At 37.2% G+C, this 15,232-nt stretch overlaps 1 protein-coding gene across 1 annotated transcript in view; it reads left to right on the top strand.

The window, feature by feature from the left end:
• Window positions 1-15,232, top strand: part of PJA2 (praja ring finger ubiquitin ligase 2) — a 71,361-nt gene that overhangs the window by 41,252 nt on the left and 14,877 nt on the right. The window contains exons 6-7 of the mRNA XM_055565879.1: window positions 6,289-6,474; window positions 12,217-12,328. Of these exons, the coding sequence (XP_055421854.1) occupies window positions 6,289-6,474; window positions 12,217-12,328 (298 nt within the window). The remainder of the gene's footprint in view (window positions 1-6,288; window positions 6,475-12,216; window positions 12,329-15,232) is intronic.

Genomic DNA, 15,232 nt, shown 5'->3' with positions numbered 1-15,232 from the left:
TTAGCATACAGAAAGATTGAAAGTTAAAGGACAGAAAATGATATTTCAGGGAAATACTAACTAAAAGAAAATGGACTAATCATACTAGCATTAGCAAAGTAGACTTAAAGACAGAAAGCATTATTGGGGAGGGTGACGGTCACTACGTAGTAAGTCCAAGTTTCCAGTAAAATGTAGCAGGTTTAAACTTGAATGTACCTAATAAAATAGACTCAAAAGATATAAATCAAAATTTAATCAAACTAGAGAATATTGACAGATTGTCTGTCATATTAGAAAAATTTTAAATACCTTTCTGAATTTCTAATTAATGGATACAAAAAATTAATTGCAGATTTGAGCAACTCATTTAAACATGGTTTAAGGAACACTGCATGCTGTGGAATACAAAAACACACAAAAAGTGAACGTGTACTATAGACTGCAAAGCACAAATTAACACATTTTGAAGAATCAGTATCCCTGCAGACCATTTTCTCTGACCATAATGCAGTTAATTTTATAAATAAATAATACATGTATGTTATATAAAACCCCCTTTGCATTTGAAATTATCCGTCCTTCTGAAAAACCAGTAGGACAAAGAAGGAATCATACTAGAAGTTTAAAAAGCATGCAACTCAATGATAATGAAAATACCACCAATCAAAAACTGGGATTATAATGAAATTGATATTTACAGGTAAATTTATCTTTATAAATACTTATGTTAGAAAAAAAAACAAAAGCTGAAGATGGAGTAGCTATGCATAGAAAAGGATTATTAGAATAAATAAACTAAGGTAAGATAAGAATCAGAGTTAGAGAAGATAAGAACAAAAGTCAACATAATTAGAAAACAATAACAGTAGAGAGAATTAAAGAAGCCAGAAGCTGATACAAACAAGAAGACATTGCACTAGGAGAATAAAGATGACACAGATGAGTGATGTGGGCATGCAGATGGGGACAGAGCTGCAAAACCAGTGAAGGTCGTATGGACCAAGAACACTGTGAACTTAGATCAGTGCATTTGAAAACTTAGAAGTTGACAAATTCCTAGAAAAATAGAATTCATCACTGCCCTAAATAATATGGTAATTATTACAGATAGGTAATCAGTGGTTTATAATCTTTCCATGGAGAAAACAACTGATCCAAATGGTTTTAGAGCTGAATTCTCTTAAATTCTCTCTAGACTTTCAAAGGTCATATCATACTACTCTTCAAGAGAATGAGAAAAGAACTATTTCTCCAAGTCGTTCAAATAAGGCCAGTATAACCCTAGTACCAAAAGAGTGTGTGAAGGAAATTATAAGCTTATTTAATTCATTTAAGTATACATCAGACTCCTAAACAGAATTATTGGAAATCTGAATTTGTTAAGTGTATTTTTTTAACAGGTGAAATTCAGGTACCAATTTGAGTTTATTCCAGGTATGTAAAAGTAGTTTCATGTAGAATACCTGTCGATGTTATCACCACATTAGCAAAATACAGGAGAAAATTCAAATGACAGATTCTGTAGATTTTTTTTTCTATGGGGGAAAAAAAATCTCTTGTAATGTTCAGCATCTCATCATGATAAAAATTCAGAAACTAAGATCAGAATAGAATTTCCTGTGAGATAGGTTCCTCATAAAACCTTGTAATGTTCAGCATCTCATCATGATAAAAATTCGGAAACTAAGATCAGAACAGAATTTCCTATGAGATAGGTTCCTTATAAAACCTATCTAAAAAAATAGAAATAATTTTCAATAAATAAGCATTAAAAAAAACTTCCCCCTTAAGATCAGGAGTACGACAAGTGTACCATTTCTATGGCCAATGAGGAGGAAGTGTTAGCATGGCAGGATGGGAGATTAATAAAAGATAACAAAGATAGAAAAGAAGAGAACCAAATTAGGAAACTGTACTTACAGTATAAGGTCTTAATGTGCATAGTGCATAGTGAGCTAGAAATCAGGAAGCAAAACTTAGTCTGACTGTAAATGATCAAAACCTTGAGCAAATAATTCACTGAAGGGAAATATTAACGGTGAATTAAAAATATCAAAAGATGCTTAGATCATTAGCAATCAGGGAGTGTACATTAAGAACACAAGGAGGGGGACTTCCCTGGTGATCTCGTGGTTAGGACTCTGTGCTTCTAATACAGGGAGTGCAGGTTCAGTCCTGGTCGGGGAACTAAGATCCCACATGCTGTGTGGCGCAGCCAAAAAATAACAAAAAAGGGGTCACAAGGAGGTGTCCTCTTTTAATCACCTATTGTGTCAGCAGCGTCAGGTGTTTTGGAGGATGTGAATCAGTTCCTACACGCTGCTTGTTGAGGTGGATATTACCCAAGTATTAATTAATAAGAAAAATCAGTGTATTCATACATAGAGTATTACACAGCAGAGGTAATGAATGAGCCTTAGTTACATACAGAAACATGGATGAACCTTAAAGATAGAATGCTGAGAGAGAATAACCATTCCTGGGAAAATGTGTATCATACCTATTTCATTAAGTTTAAAAACAGGCAGTAGTAAATATCTTATTTAAGTATAAAAAAATAGTGAAAACATCTTTCAGAAGCAATGGAATGAAAACAGCATTAACATGAGGGTACTTTGGCGTCTGGTCCCATCACTTCATGGGAAATAGATGGGGAAACAGTGGAAACAGTGTCAGACTTTTTTGGGGGGCTCCAAAATCACTGCAGATGGTGACTGCAGCCATGAAATTAAAAGACGCTTACTCCTTGGAAGAAAAGTTATGACCAACCTAGACAGTATATTGAAAAGCAGAGACATTACTTTGCCAACAAAGGTCTGTCTAGTCAAGGCTATGGTTTTCCAGTGGTCATGTATGGATGTGAGAGTTGGACTCTGAAGAAAGCTGAGCCCCAAAGAATTGATGCTTTTGAACTGTGGTGTTGGAGAAGACTTGAGAGTCCCTTGGACTGCAAGGAGATCCAACCAGTCCATTCTGAAGGAGATCAGCCCTGCGATTTCTTTGGAAGGAATGATGCTAAAGCTGAAACTGCAGTACTTTGGCCACCTCATGTGAAGAGTTGACTCATTGGAAAAGACTCTGATGCTGGGAGGGATTGGGGGCAGGAGGAGAAGGGGACGACAGAGGATGAGATGGCTGGATGGCATCACTGACTCGATGGTCGTGAGTCTGAGTGAACTCCAGGAGTTTGTGATGGACAGGGAGGCCTGGCGTGCTGCGATTCATGGGGTCACAAAGAGTCGGACACACCTAAGCGACTGAACTGAACTGAACTTTGCTCTGAAGTGTCAGGCGAAGGGGATAGAGAAAGTGTAGAACACAAGGTGTGTGCTAGTCAGTGCTGATGTTCTAGTTCCTGGCTTGGGTGCCTGGCTCTGATTGTTCAGTATAATATACTGTATAACTAAAATAGGTTGTATATATTTTGCATTTGGAAAAAAAAAGGAATTAAAAAATAAAGGGAATTGAAGGTGAGGAAATGGAGATACCCAGTTCTTTACAAAAAGGAGGAGATTCCATGTGGATTTTGGGCCTAGAAAAGGGTTGTCCTCACCCCTAAAAACCTAGAAGCATGATTGTTTGCTTATAGAATGTTCAAGGAGAAAGTAACTGACTGATGATTAGAGCAAAGGTAAGTGAGATTCTTGAGAAGATGATCCAGAGCTCAGGAAGAGGGCCTCTAGGATCAGAGGCTCCTCCATTGTAGCTCTGGGGAGGCAACAGCTGGACCTGGGTACTTCTGGTGTCCTGTTGTTCAAATTTTTTTTTTTTTTTTAAGATCAAAATTCCTTTTGTTACCCTGTCAGGCCAACTCCGTCCAACCACAGTGCCACTCTTCTAGCCTGATCGATCTTGTGTTAAATGGTGAATGGCCTTTGTGTAACACGTTGAGAGCATATGCCACATAGCACTTATTTTCTTTTTCTGCAGCTGTTTTGTAATGAGTTGTGAAAGAGAGAAACAAATGTTTAAACAAAATAATGTAGCCAAGGATTATTTATAAAGTTGAAAGAGTATTAAAGACATTATCATTTAGATTCAGAATAATTTGTTAGTTTTCTTCTTTGAATTTAAAAAACTCAAATTAATATTTCTTGTACTGAATAATTTTCAACCATGTATTTGAGTTTTATGTTAGATATCTGAATTACAGCATAACAGTCATTTTGATAGCCATATAATAAAAAGAAATGTATTTCTTGTAGGTGTATATTGAAATAACCGACATTTCCAAGGACTATTCTAGGCTTAATCTCTAAATTATTTGACTTTTAAAATATTTATTTTTCAAGGGTTTATTATATTTGCAACACAGAGAGAGAACTTATTAAGTGTCAAGCACATGTTACAGGGAGTAAGGCTCTAATGTGTGCGCTGGGCTCAGTCGCTCAGGCGTGTCCGACTGTGACCCCATGGACAGAAGTCCACCAGGCTCCCCTGTCCATGGGATTCCCCAGGCAGAAACACTGCAGTGGGTTGCCATGCCCTCCTCCAGGGTAATGAGGAGACACAACAGCGTGTTATGCCCTTGAGAAGCTGCCAGTCTAGGGGGAGGCAAGTGAGTCCCAGGAGAGTTAGAGGACACTGTGCCAGGTACTCTCAGAAAGCTGAGAAGAGAGGTCTGCTGTGCAGGGATTTTTAGTTTGATCTGTACTTTAAAACTGTTTGAGGCTTAATTTTACTGAAACTAAATTATGCACAAGAAAGCATCTACTGTCTTTATGTATTAGACATTAAAACTTTAACAAAATAAGTATATTTTGGTATGCTCATTTCTCTTGTTTTATTAGACTGAATCATATAAGCATGTTATTATGAAGTGTAGTTGAGCAGAAATTAAACATTATGGATTTAGGTATAGAAGGAGATAGTTTCTTTATATTTAAAATGTGTTGTTTCTTATATGTGGGCATTGTCTACATCTCTTTCATAAATGTTTTTATCCCTAAAGTTAAATTTGCACGTTACAATGAATAGAGTTCTAATTAGCTGTTCTTCAAGTTGAGATACATAAATTGTTGTACAACATTTCTCATCTTAAACCCAAACTAAAATGAAACTTTGCTATGACTATATTATTTAACCTCCTTTTGGTATACTAAAAGGTATTTTTTGTCAAATGAATAAGAAAATTCTAACAGTATAATTGTCTTATTTGTAAATTTGAAAGTAGCTTTTGTTCAGTGTTTGCAGCCTTGAAGTGCTGTTTTTTATTATGTATTATAATTATTAATTTTCCTCAGTTTGGTCTTCATGTCCAAGTTCTTGGTGTTTTGGCTTTTCCATGAGCATTTTCTTCAGTGTGTATGTTGTGAAATTTAGCAGTCAATTTATCTTTGGCTTCAAAATTTTGCATCATGTTTAGAACGATACTAAGATTTTTGTGGAAATTTCTCTTGTGGTTCTTCTAGTACTTGTGTTTTTTAGAGGTATTGAAGGCAGGCATGCATTTTTATAAAATAGATCTGGAATTTATTTAAGGCTAAATAATGACATCAAAATGTAACGTCCCTCCCTCCCCCATGTGTGTTCCCAGTGGTCTCAGTGTCATTTATCAAGTGCTCTTTTCCCCTATTGTTTTGAAATACTTTCATTTTTCTTATTTTCTTTATCTGTGTCATTGATTTGTCTACCGCTGTTTCTGTTAGCTTATTTTCTAGTGGAAGAATGACTTATAGTAAACAAGAAAATGATAAGTAAAAGGAAGGTCTATAAGGAAAATAAGCACAGTGCTGTATCAGCAGTGGCTGGTGAGCTGCTTAAAATGAGTGGTCACGCAGGCTTCCCCTGAAGCAGCGACAGTGCCTCTGGTCTGAGCAGCAGGCAGGGGAGTGGCCGTGCACATGCCTGGTGGAAGCGCCTTTCACGTGGAGGGTGTGTCCGCAAGGCAGGCTGAGCCCCACAGCTCCAGGAGGGGAGAGAGCCGCGGGAGAGCAATGAAGGGGTCGGGGCGGCATGCCCAGAGGCGGGCTCCTGCTTTGCAGGGTTTGTAGGCCAGGCTGAGCAACGTGGCCTTACTGTAACTGAGGGGAGCTACTCAAGATCGGGACTTAACGATTCAGATTACCTAGGGTGAGTTTTTCTTACTTTTCTCCTGCAAAAAGAAAATAGTGAGAGTATAGATAATATATATCAAATAAACAGATTCACATCTAAAGAAGGCAGATTTTTTAGAATCATGTAAGTACCAAGAATTTAGAATTTAAATGAAGTATCTACTTGCACTAAGAGAGCTCTTTAAAGAAAAAATTTATGATATGTTTTAAAATCATAATATTTTTTCTTCCATGAAAATGTTTGTATTAGGGAACAAACATCCCTGGAAGAGGGAGAAATTCCTTGGTTACAGTATAATGAAGTCAATGAAAGCAGCAGTGATGAAGGGAATGAGCCCGCTAACGAATTTGCACAGCCAGAAGCTTTCATGTTGGATGGTAACAATAACCTTGAGGATGACTCCAGTGTGAGTGAAGACTTGGATGTGGACTGGAGGTATGTAGCACAGTGCTTACCGTGCTCACTGTTGACTGAGTAGAATTCGTTCATGATTCTAAATTATGAAAACTGCGTCTCTGATACCTAAGAAATATTGCGATTTTCCTCATCTGTCAGTCTTCCTCTCCTTCCAAGCTCATTTCAGATATTGCTTCCTATGTGAACTCCAGTCACTGACCTCTTCCTTCTGTGACCGTTAGCTCCACGGACGCTTACCTTGTATCCTAGTTATTTACATACTTGTTTGAGGTTTCTGACTTTTAAATTTGGTGTTAAGAAATTTTTTATGACAAATATATATTGTGTGTTCTGATCCCCTTAATATAGCACTTAATATAACCCTGTAAAAAATAAAAGTCCATGATGGATACTACTTGAAGAATTTTGAAACCTGTGATTGAATCAGAAGAATCAAGACTGTAGTTTTCCTTCTGTATTTGCAAAATGCAGTTGTACCTTCCCAGAGATGTTGAATGGATTAAATTTACTTCATGCTGCAAAGAAAAGTGAGCTTCAAATAAAAGTAACATATACATTAAATGGATTATAGAATTGTTACTGCTTATGATAGAATGATCAGAATTTATCTATTTTGGTTTATAAACTTAGACTTTTTTTTTCAAGTATGCACAGCCCTCTGGAATAATGACTGAGATGTAGAGAGAATGTTTGTTCCAGCTACTCTGTTTTTGTTACTTTTTCTGGAAAAAATTATGGCTTGATACTACCCTTATTTTCTTCTCTGCACAGATATATTTTTAAGAATTTGTCTTATTTTTCCAGTTAAAATTCCATTACAGAAAATTTAGAAAAATAAAGGTAAGGAAAGCTCATTCAGACCCCTGGTGATATGTTTTTAAGGCCTCCTTTGTGTCTTCAGTCTCTCTTTCTGATTGTTTTTATTTGTACTTCTTTAAATTGTTCCAGACACGAAGCAGTGTCTCAATGATTCTCCTTGCTGACCCTTTTCTCCCTCCCTAGGGTAAGAGTCAGAGCAGACCTCAGTGACCCTGCTACAGGAGCAGAAGTGGGTTTCCTCACAGCCACACAGTTAGTTTGTAATTCATCCTACAGGCTCTCTTGTGAGACCTGTTTTCCGTCTTCCCGAGCAGAATGGAAAGAGTGGCCTCACCTGGTCCTCGTCTTGACCTTGAGCACCCCCTTTGCTTCTCTTCTCCTTCAGGTCTGCCCACTTCCCTCTTACTGAGCTTGCTCATTCTGACTTTTTTCCTGATGACATTATGCACAGTCATTTCTGACAGTGCTCAGCAGGATTGTCTATTCAGCATCATCTGAGCATGTTGGGAGACACTTACGGTTTCATGTGAGAAATACTGTATAAATGCTCCATCCTACAGAAGCACGAAAATTTACTTGATTATTTCCTTATTGAAATAGTGCAGTAAATTTTTCACCAATAAAACTTGATCTGTACATCAGATTGTTTCTTTAGGACAGATTAATAAGAGATGGTATTACTAACGTGATATTTTTTAAGATCTTGATATATATATTTCTAAATAACCTTCAAAAAAGGTTTCCTATAAAAATTTGAAGAAATGATTGAGGTCCTTATTGAAAGCTTCTAATTCATTGACGACTGTTCTGGGTATGGCTGTTGTATTAAGAGGATATGGCTATTGTATGAAGATTGTGAAGACATTACTGATTGCCCCCAAGTTATGAAGCTTCAAAGTAGTTTGTTTTTTTCTAATATGGAAACCAAGTTAGCCTTGATTTTTAAGACAAAATTTTTGAAGTTACTGTTCTGAATTTTGTCTAAATATGGCAACACCTCATTATTTGCTTTGGTGGTATTCTGTTCGATTTATGTGGTAGTAGCTAAATGTTGATAAGGTAAAAATATGGTTTGATTTTCACATTAAAATAGCATGTCATTTTGGCGTCTTAAAGGAATGGCCATGGTGAACAGCAGCAATTCTTATGTAACTCCAAAATTTAACGCTTTTTTTTTTCTTTTGAGTTTTGCCTCTGCATAGGAAAAAAAAAATTAAAGTCTTTGGTTTTTTATTTTAGCTTAAAGGAAAATGGAAAAAATCCTCTATCAAAAGTTTGCTTGCTTGTTTGTTTTCATTAAGTCGCAGAAATGCTATAGGATAACCAGAGACTGTTTTCATGGATTTGTGTGGTAGGAATTGATGTGCAAAAAACATAGATTTTAGATTTAGACACATCCCAAATGTACCATTTATTTATTCTTTGATAACAATTTAAGCTTGCTCTTGGTTAGAAATTGGGTTACTATTATTATTTTTTAATAATTATCAACCTAATAAGAAATTGGGATGATAATAATTAACCTAATTAGATTGTGAGAAATTAATTCTTTATGGTTATGGTTTAAGAGTAGAATTTTTAAAACTCTTGAAATTATTTCACACTTACAGAAAAATGGCAGACAATAGTACAGAAAATTCCCATATACCTTTCACTATGATTCTGTAAGTATTAACATTTACCATGTTCATGTTGCCATTCTTTCCTTTATTTATATTTTTTCTGACGCATTTAGTAAGTTGCAAACATGTTTGCCTCTTTACTTATAAATCACCTAGAATGAATTTCATTAAAATGGGAAGATTTTCTTATACAATAACATTATAAAAATCAGAAAATCAACACTGATACAAGTACTATTCTAATCTACAGACCTGTTTAAATATCTATAATTGTCCCACTAATGCCATTAGAGAAATTTTTTTCTGATGCAGTCCAAGATATATTAGTTAACATGTTTTCTTTAGTTTCTTTTAATCTGAAACATTTCCTGTCCTAGTTTTTTATGAATTTGGTATTTTTAAAAGGACAGGCAGCTTATTTTGTAGAATGACTTGTCGGGAGCCACGTTAGGCATTACTGACAAAATGGAGGCACCCAACCCCCTCTCATCCCACAGGCACGGTTCTGGGATGTAGGAGTTAGGTTTTTTGAGTCTGACTTGTTCTTTTCCTTTCTTAGGTTAAGTTGGCTGGAAAGAATGTTAAGGTGCTTATTGTTCTTGAGAGAAGCATGAGAAAGCACAAAGCCTTCTGCAGTTGTGCCCAGAAAATAATCTATAAAGTAACCATTGACATTTGTTCAAGGATCTTTACAAAGAATGTTCCAGGTTGAGCACGTAGGCCGCAGCTTGAGGCCATGGGAAGGATTGTTATCTGAGACCTGTTTGTGAGGGGAATGTTTATGGCAAAGGAAGTTTGCTGAGTTTAGGGTTTAAGAATAATTAAGAATAGCTAGAAGCCTTTTTAGGAGATAGTGAGCTTAGGATACTAGGGGCAAGCAGGATTTAGAAAGATAAGAAATAAACTGAGGGATGTGGTGTGCAGCCCAGAGGTAAGCACGTGTTACAATGTAATCACAAGTAAACACCCTTCTGAGAATCGCTGAAGCAGGAACTCGGTTTGAAGGGCAACAATCAGACAATAAATCTGGGTGAGGTGGAACTGAAAGTGTCAAACCTCTGACCTAATGCTTTTGTCAAAGTATAAAAGAAGACCTGATGCTTGAAATAAACATGTAGCCCCATACCTCGAGTCAGAGGCTAATTCTTCGCCAATGCTGCTCATCCCTTCAGGCTGATTCCCTGACTGCTGGAGCTGGACTCCGGCAATGACTCTTAGGTTTATTTTGTCTGATGACATAGTTAGGTGTGAGTTTGCACGGCATTAGCAGGTAGACCATAGGAGCAGGGTTCTGTCCTCTGTCTGATGGCGTGGTTAGATGTGAGTGGCATGGCGTTAGCAGGCAGACCATAGGAGCAGGGTTCTGTTCTCGGTGCATGTCAGAAGGCACATGGTGTTGAATTGTCCCATCATGACATTAATTCTGATCACTTGGTGAAGGTACTGTCTCTCAGAGTTCATCACCATTTTCACCTTTATAATTAAATAAGCATTGAGTGGGAAGATAACCTGTTTCCTCTCAAACTACTTGTTTTAATGTCCTTGGTGCTTCTTATCTGAGGCAGTTGTTACCATGGTGTTTACCAAGTAAACAATACTGGAATTTTTAATGTTCACTGATCGTTCTTCAGTTACCAGATTACAACCAAATTATGCCCTGAGTGTCTAGATTTGTTTAGCTTAGACAAGAAAAGAATTATTAGGGGATAATTGATTCTCATCACTTGAAAGAGGAAAAGGGACATAGTTTGTGTTGCTTCAGCAGGCAGAACTAGAGCACTTAATTCATATATTTCAAACTTCTAATGAGGGTTCTCCTATACCACATGCACCTGCTGAGAAAGCAGTGTGTTTCTTGCATGGAGGAAGTGGTTCTGCTGTTTCTTGAATGCCTAATCTGGTGCCATCTCTGCATAGCACCTGTGTGCATTTACTCATCTAATTTGTTTTATAGATAAACAGTAACAACCCAATAAAAATTTCATATTGTTTAACAATAATTCAGTTAAATGTGACATTAAATTCCTGTCTGACTCCCAAGAGTCTTCCTCTCTGCCCTATATCTCACTGATAGATGAAGGAGTTAATAGTGCAAAGAAGGTTGGATTCAGTAATCTAAGTTTTAATTCTAATTCTAAAATCTGTGATTGTATGAAAATGCCCATTCCTTTTGTACCATATGATGTCTGGTGATTTCTAGATACTACCAAGCTTTAATACATTCTTCATAGAAATACTTTAGATATTTGATATAGATTTGTCATTTGAATGGAGGCACATCATAACTGTTCTGAGCTAGCATAAGTCACTGGGTGTTACTGACTGTGATATTCAGTTTCTGATAGGAATGTGGCGGTCAACAGAAGCTTTTCTTAACTAGACAAAATAAGCCCAGTTTTGGAGATGTTGAATTCGAGGTGGTAGGAGTTCATTGAGGTAAAGTGCCCCACAGAAAACTAAAAATATAGGTCAAGAACTCAAGAGAGAGTTTGGAATTAGGTAGAGGCTTAGGAATTATCTGCAGAAAGGATAATCGAAGGGATGGAATTCCAGCGGAACAAGATTTAGAAAGATGACTGAGGATATCGTACGTTTTCTGAATCTTGAAGTATTTAGTATTTCCAAGAACTAGAGGAAAGGGAGGAATCTGTGTATATATAAAGGTGGAGGGGAGCAGATGAGAACCAGATTAAGACATAACATTTTCTTCAAGTGGCTTACAACCTTCAGAGTAATAGATGTGAGCAGTTAAGAGCTCAGATCTTTTTCAAACTGAATGGTAAGGGAGAAACCCTAGTCCTTAGAAAAATAGAAGAGAAATTAATGAGAAAAACTTGAGAAAATAAAGTATTCTTAAGCCAGAGTGATTAAGCAGTACAAGGTAAGAGAAGAAAAGAGGCTTTGACCAATGATAGAATTAAAATAGATGGAGTAATTCTTAACATGTTCTCACCAAAATTCAAATTGGAAACCAAAATAAAGGGGAAAGACATGGGAAAGAATTAGTAGATAAAAAGTATTACCTTTATCCCAGCCATACACGGTTCCCAGAACTAGAACTAGAAACAGCAGAGAATTTTCTTACAAACTTTGTGCAGTGAGTGTGGCAGCCTGTTAGGGATGGGAATGGTATCTTAACTCCTTACACCTAGCATTTAATTTCCTGTTGGGTTCTTCTCGCCCCTCACCCCGTAAGGTTATATTAAAATATTTTCAGGTTTCTGCTTGTGTGTTTATTGGCTTGTCAGTATGCTAGTGTATAATTATGTCTTCACCATAAAGATTTCCCAAATCACGGTCGTACTTTTTTTTCCCCCAGCTTGTTTGATGGCTTCGCAGATGGACTCGGAGTTGCTGAAGCTATTTCTTACGTGGATCCTCAGTTCCTCACTTACATGGCGCTGGAAGAGCGCTTAGCCCAGGCTATGGAGGTATTTTAGTGCTCCGGTACCCATACATGGTGGGTGGGATGCACAGTGATAAAAATTAAAGATTTTACTAAACTGCTTTCAAGAAAAGGTGAATAATTTTCTTGCCAATATAATAACAATTACTGAGTAGTGGTTCAGTGTGTGTATATAAATTATACTTGACATCCTGCCCATTTGCCTGAAATTACAGTATTTTCCAGTATCTACTGCAGAATATAGTATTTGTTTTGTTTACATTTAGGAAATATACTTCTTCTATTGAATTATACAGGTCTGTGAATCTGAATATTTTTTATACACATACAGGTATATTTGTTAAATGAAATTAAAGATATCTAAAGATACACTTCAAATTACTTCCCTTTTTTGGTTCGTATGACTTCTGAATCTATCTAGCTGCTTAATGCAGTTGGAAAATTTACTCCCCCTCATCCCCACACACGTGCACAGGTTCACACACATGCACACTGGGTGCCTCTTTGTCTTGCCTTCTTTGCCTTGTTTGACCAAAACACAAACAGCTCTTCAAAATTGTATTTGCCTGTGGTTGAAAGCCCAAGCTTTTTCATGTTTGGGAACTTGCATTGCACCAGTCAATGTCGTTGTTAAGAAGTCTTTTAATCACTGTCTCCATGGTGATTTCCAGTGGAGGAAAGGTAGTAGCACGAATGAGTCAAAAGTAAAAGAACGAAAAGGAATGAGAGGACTTTCAGGAACACTGTAATGGTATCTTATCTTGAAACCCCATGAGACTAGATTTGTAAAGTAGGGAATAGAGACAGACCTGTTCACCTGCGCACGCACACACACACGCACGTGCACACCCAGGTTCCCTCTGCTTTGGCGTCACTGAGGTGTGTGTCACCTTCCACGGAGATCATTGCTCTTAGTTACTCTTTATAGTGTATGTTTTTCTCAAAGTGATTATAGGAGAAGTACTGTGTATCGTGGTGATCGTTTTGAAATGTATAGAAATACCCAATCACTATGTTGGTAGTGTACTAATGAACTAATACACTGTTTAGGTCAGTTATACATTGAAAACAAACTCAGGAAAAGAGATGAGGTTTGTGGTTACTAGAGGCTAGGGGTTGTGGGGAAGCAGGAATTGGATGAAGGCAGTCAGAACCATAAATTCCTAGTTACACAATAAATGTGGAGAAGGCAGTAGCACCCCACTTCAGTACTCTTGCCTGGAAAATCCCGTGGACGGAGGAGTCTGGTGGGGTGCAGTCCATGGGGTCGCTAAGAGTCGGACACAACTGAGCGACGTCACTTTCACTTTTCACCTTCATGCATTGGAGAAGGAAATGGCAACCCACTCCAGTGTTCTTGCCTGGAGAATCCCAGGGACTGGGGAGCCTGGTGGGCTGCCATCTATGGGGTCGCACAGAGTTGGACACGACTGAAGTGACTTAGCAGCAGCAGCAGCAGCAACACAATAAATGACTACTGGAGATGTGATGTACAACATGATAAATGTAGTTAGCACTGCTTATACTGACATTATATGTGAAAATTGTTAAGAGGGTAAATCTTGAGATTTCTCATAAGGAAATAATTTTTTTCTGTTTCTTTAATTTTTCATCTATTGAGATGATGGGTGTTGACTAGACTTGTTGAGATAATGGTTTCATAATGTTATCTCTGTCAAATCATCATGCTATATACATCAAATTTACATGGTACTGTATATCAATTATATTGCAGTAAAACTGGAAGAGGGGGGAAATACTCTACACTAGAAGAAAAGTTAGAACATCATGAGACAGAATTATATATTCTTAGGACTTTTCCCAGGTTATATAACTTGCCTTGCCAAATTCTGACACGAAAACACTGGCACAGCATGATAACCTGCATCAGAAATAGAATATGTAAAGATTACTAACTTCGTTGAGTTAAACAAATTTTAAGTGACCACATGGAATACATCAGTATTGGAGTCTGGTTTTGCAGTGCTTAGATAGTTTTTTCCCATTATGCTAGTGGTTTATGATCTCCTACAATGTGGTAATATCTTTAGAAAGTAGTTTTGAAAATTAAAAACTTTATTATTTGTTATTAATGAGAAATGTGATGTTTGGCATCTTGAAAGAAGAGCCAGAGAGGCTTGTCACGAGGGTCGTGCTGGGTAAAGGCAGTAGCTGCACAGCAAAGACACGAGGCAGGAAAGAGCATCGCACGCCCAGGGAGCATAGACTCTTTCACTGCCACCCTCTGCTTTCAGGGAAGCCCCGTGGCTGCACACTCTCAGTTGTTCTTACCCATCCGTCCTCCTGGTTCATTCAGATTAACGGCGTTAAGTGTCTCCCTTCTCCCGACAGCATAACCGCTTCTTCAGATTGAGTGCTCAGCTTTGTTTTATTTGGAGTTGACTGAGACATGTTTCACTCCTAGAGAACCAGCACACTTCCTTCTTCCTGTCAGTCTCGAGAAATCTCTACTTTCCTAGGTCTAGCGTGCACTTACTTAATCATTTTGAAAAATGAACTGATATAATGTATAATGGAGGATTTTTCCTTTTAGGTTTAACATTAACATTTTGTAAATAAGTGAAAAACAAGTATGAATAACAAGCAAACTGAGTGCTTTGCTTTTGTTTTTGTTTCTTAGCAACCCTGTCTCTTTTTAGCAGTGGTTGTTTTCATTTCTGTTATTTTTCCAATACTAGACTGACCTTTCTTTTTGCGTAGTAGCTATTGGTTAATACATTGGCAATAAACATTTGCCTCATATCTTTCTCAGATTTGAGTGAGACATAGGGCAAAATACTTAAGACTTTTAACTGTTTGAAACAGTGGTATTAAAACTTTTTACTTGGTGTCCCCAAAATTTAAGCATTCCTTTGTACATCTTGACATGGACATCTAAAGACTTTTAGCATAAAACCTAAGTAATATT

This window comes from Bubalus kerabau, chromosome 1, assembly GCF_029407905.1.
Source record: "Bubalus kerabau isolate K-KA32 ecotype Philippines breed swamp buffalo chromosome 1, PCC_UOA_SB_1v2, whole genome shotgun sequence".
Taxonomy (NCBI): Eukaryota; Metazoa; Chordata; class Mammalia; order Artiodactyla; family Bovidae; genus Bubalus; species Bubalus kerabau.
Note: the sequence above shows the minus strand (reverse complement) of the source record. Positions and strands in the feature narration are given on the sequence as shown.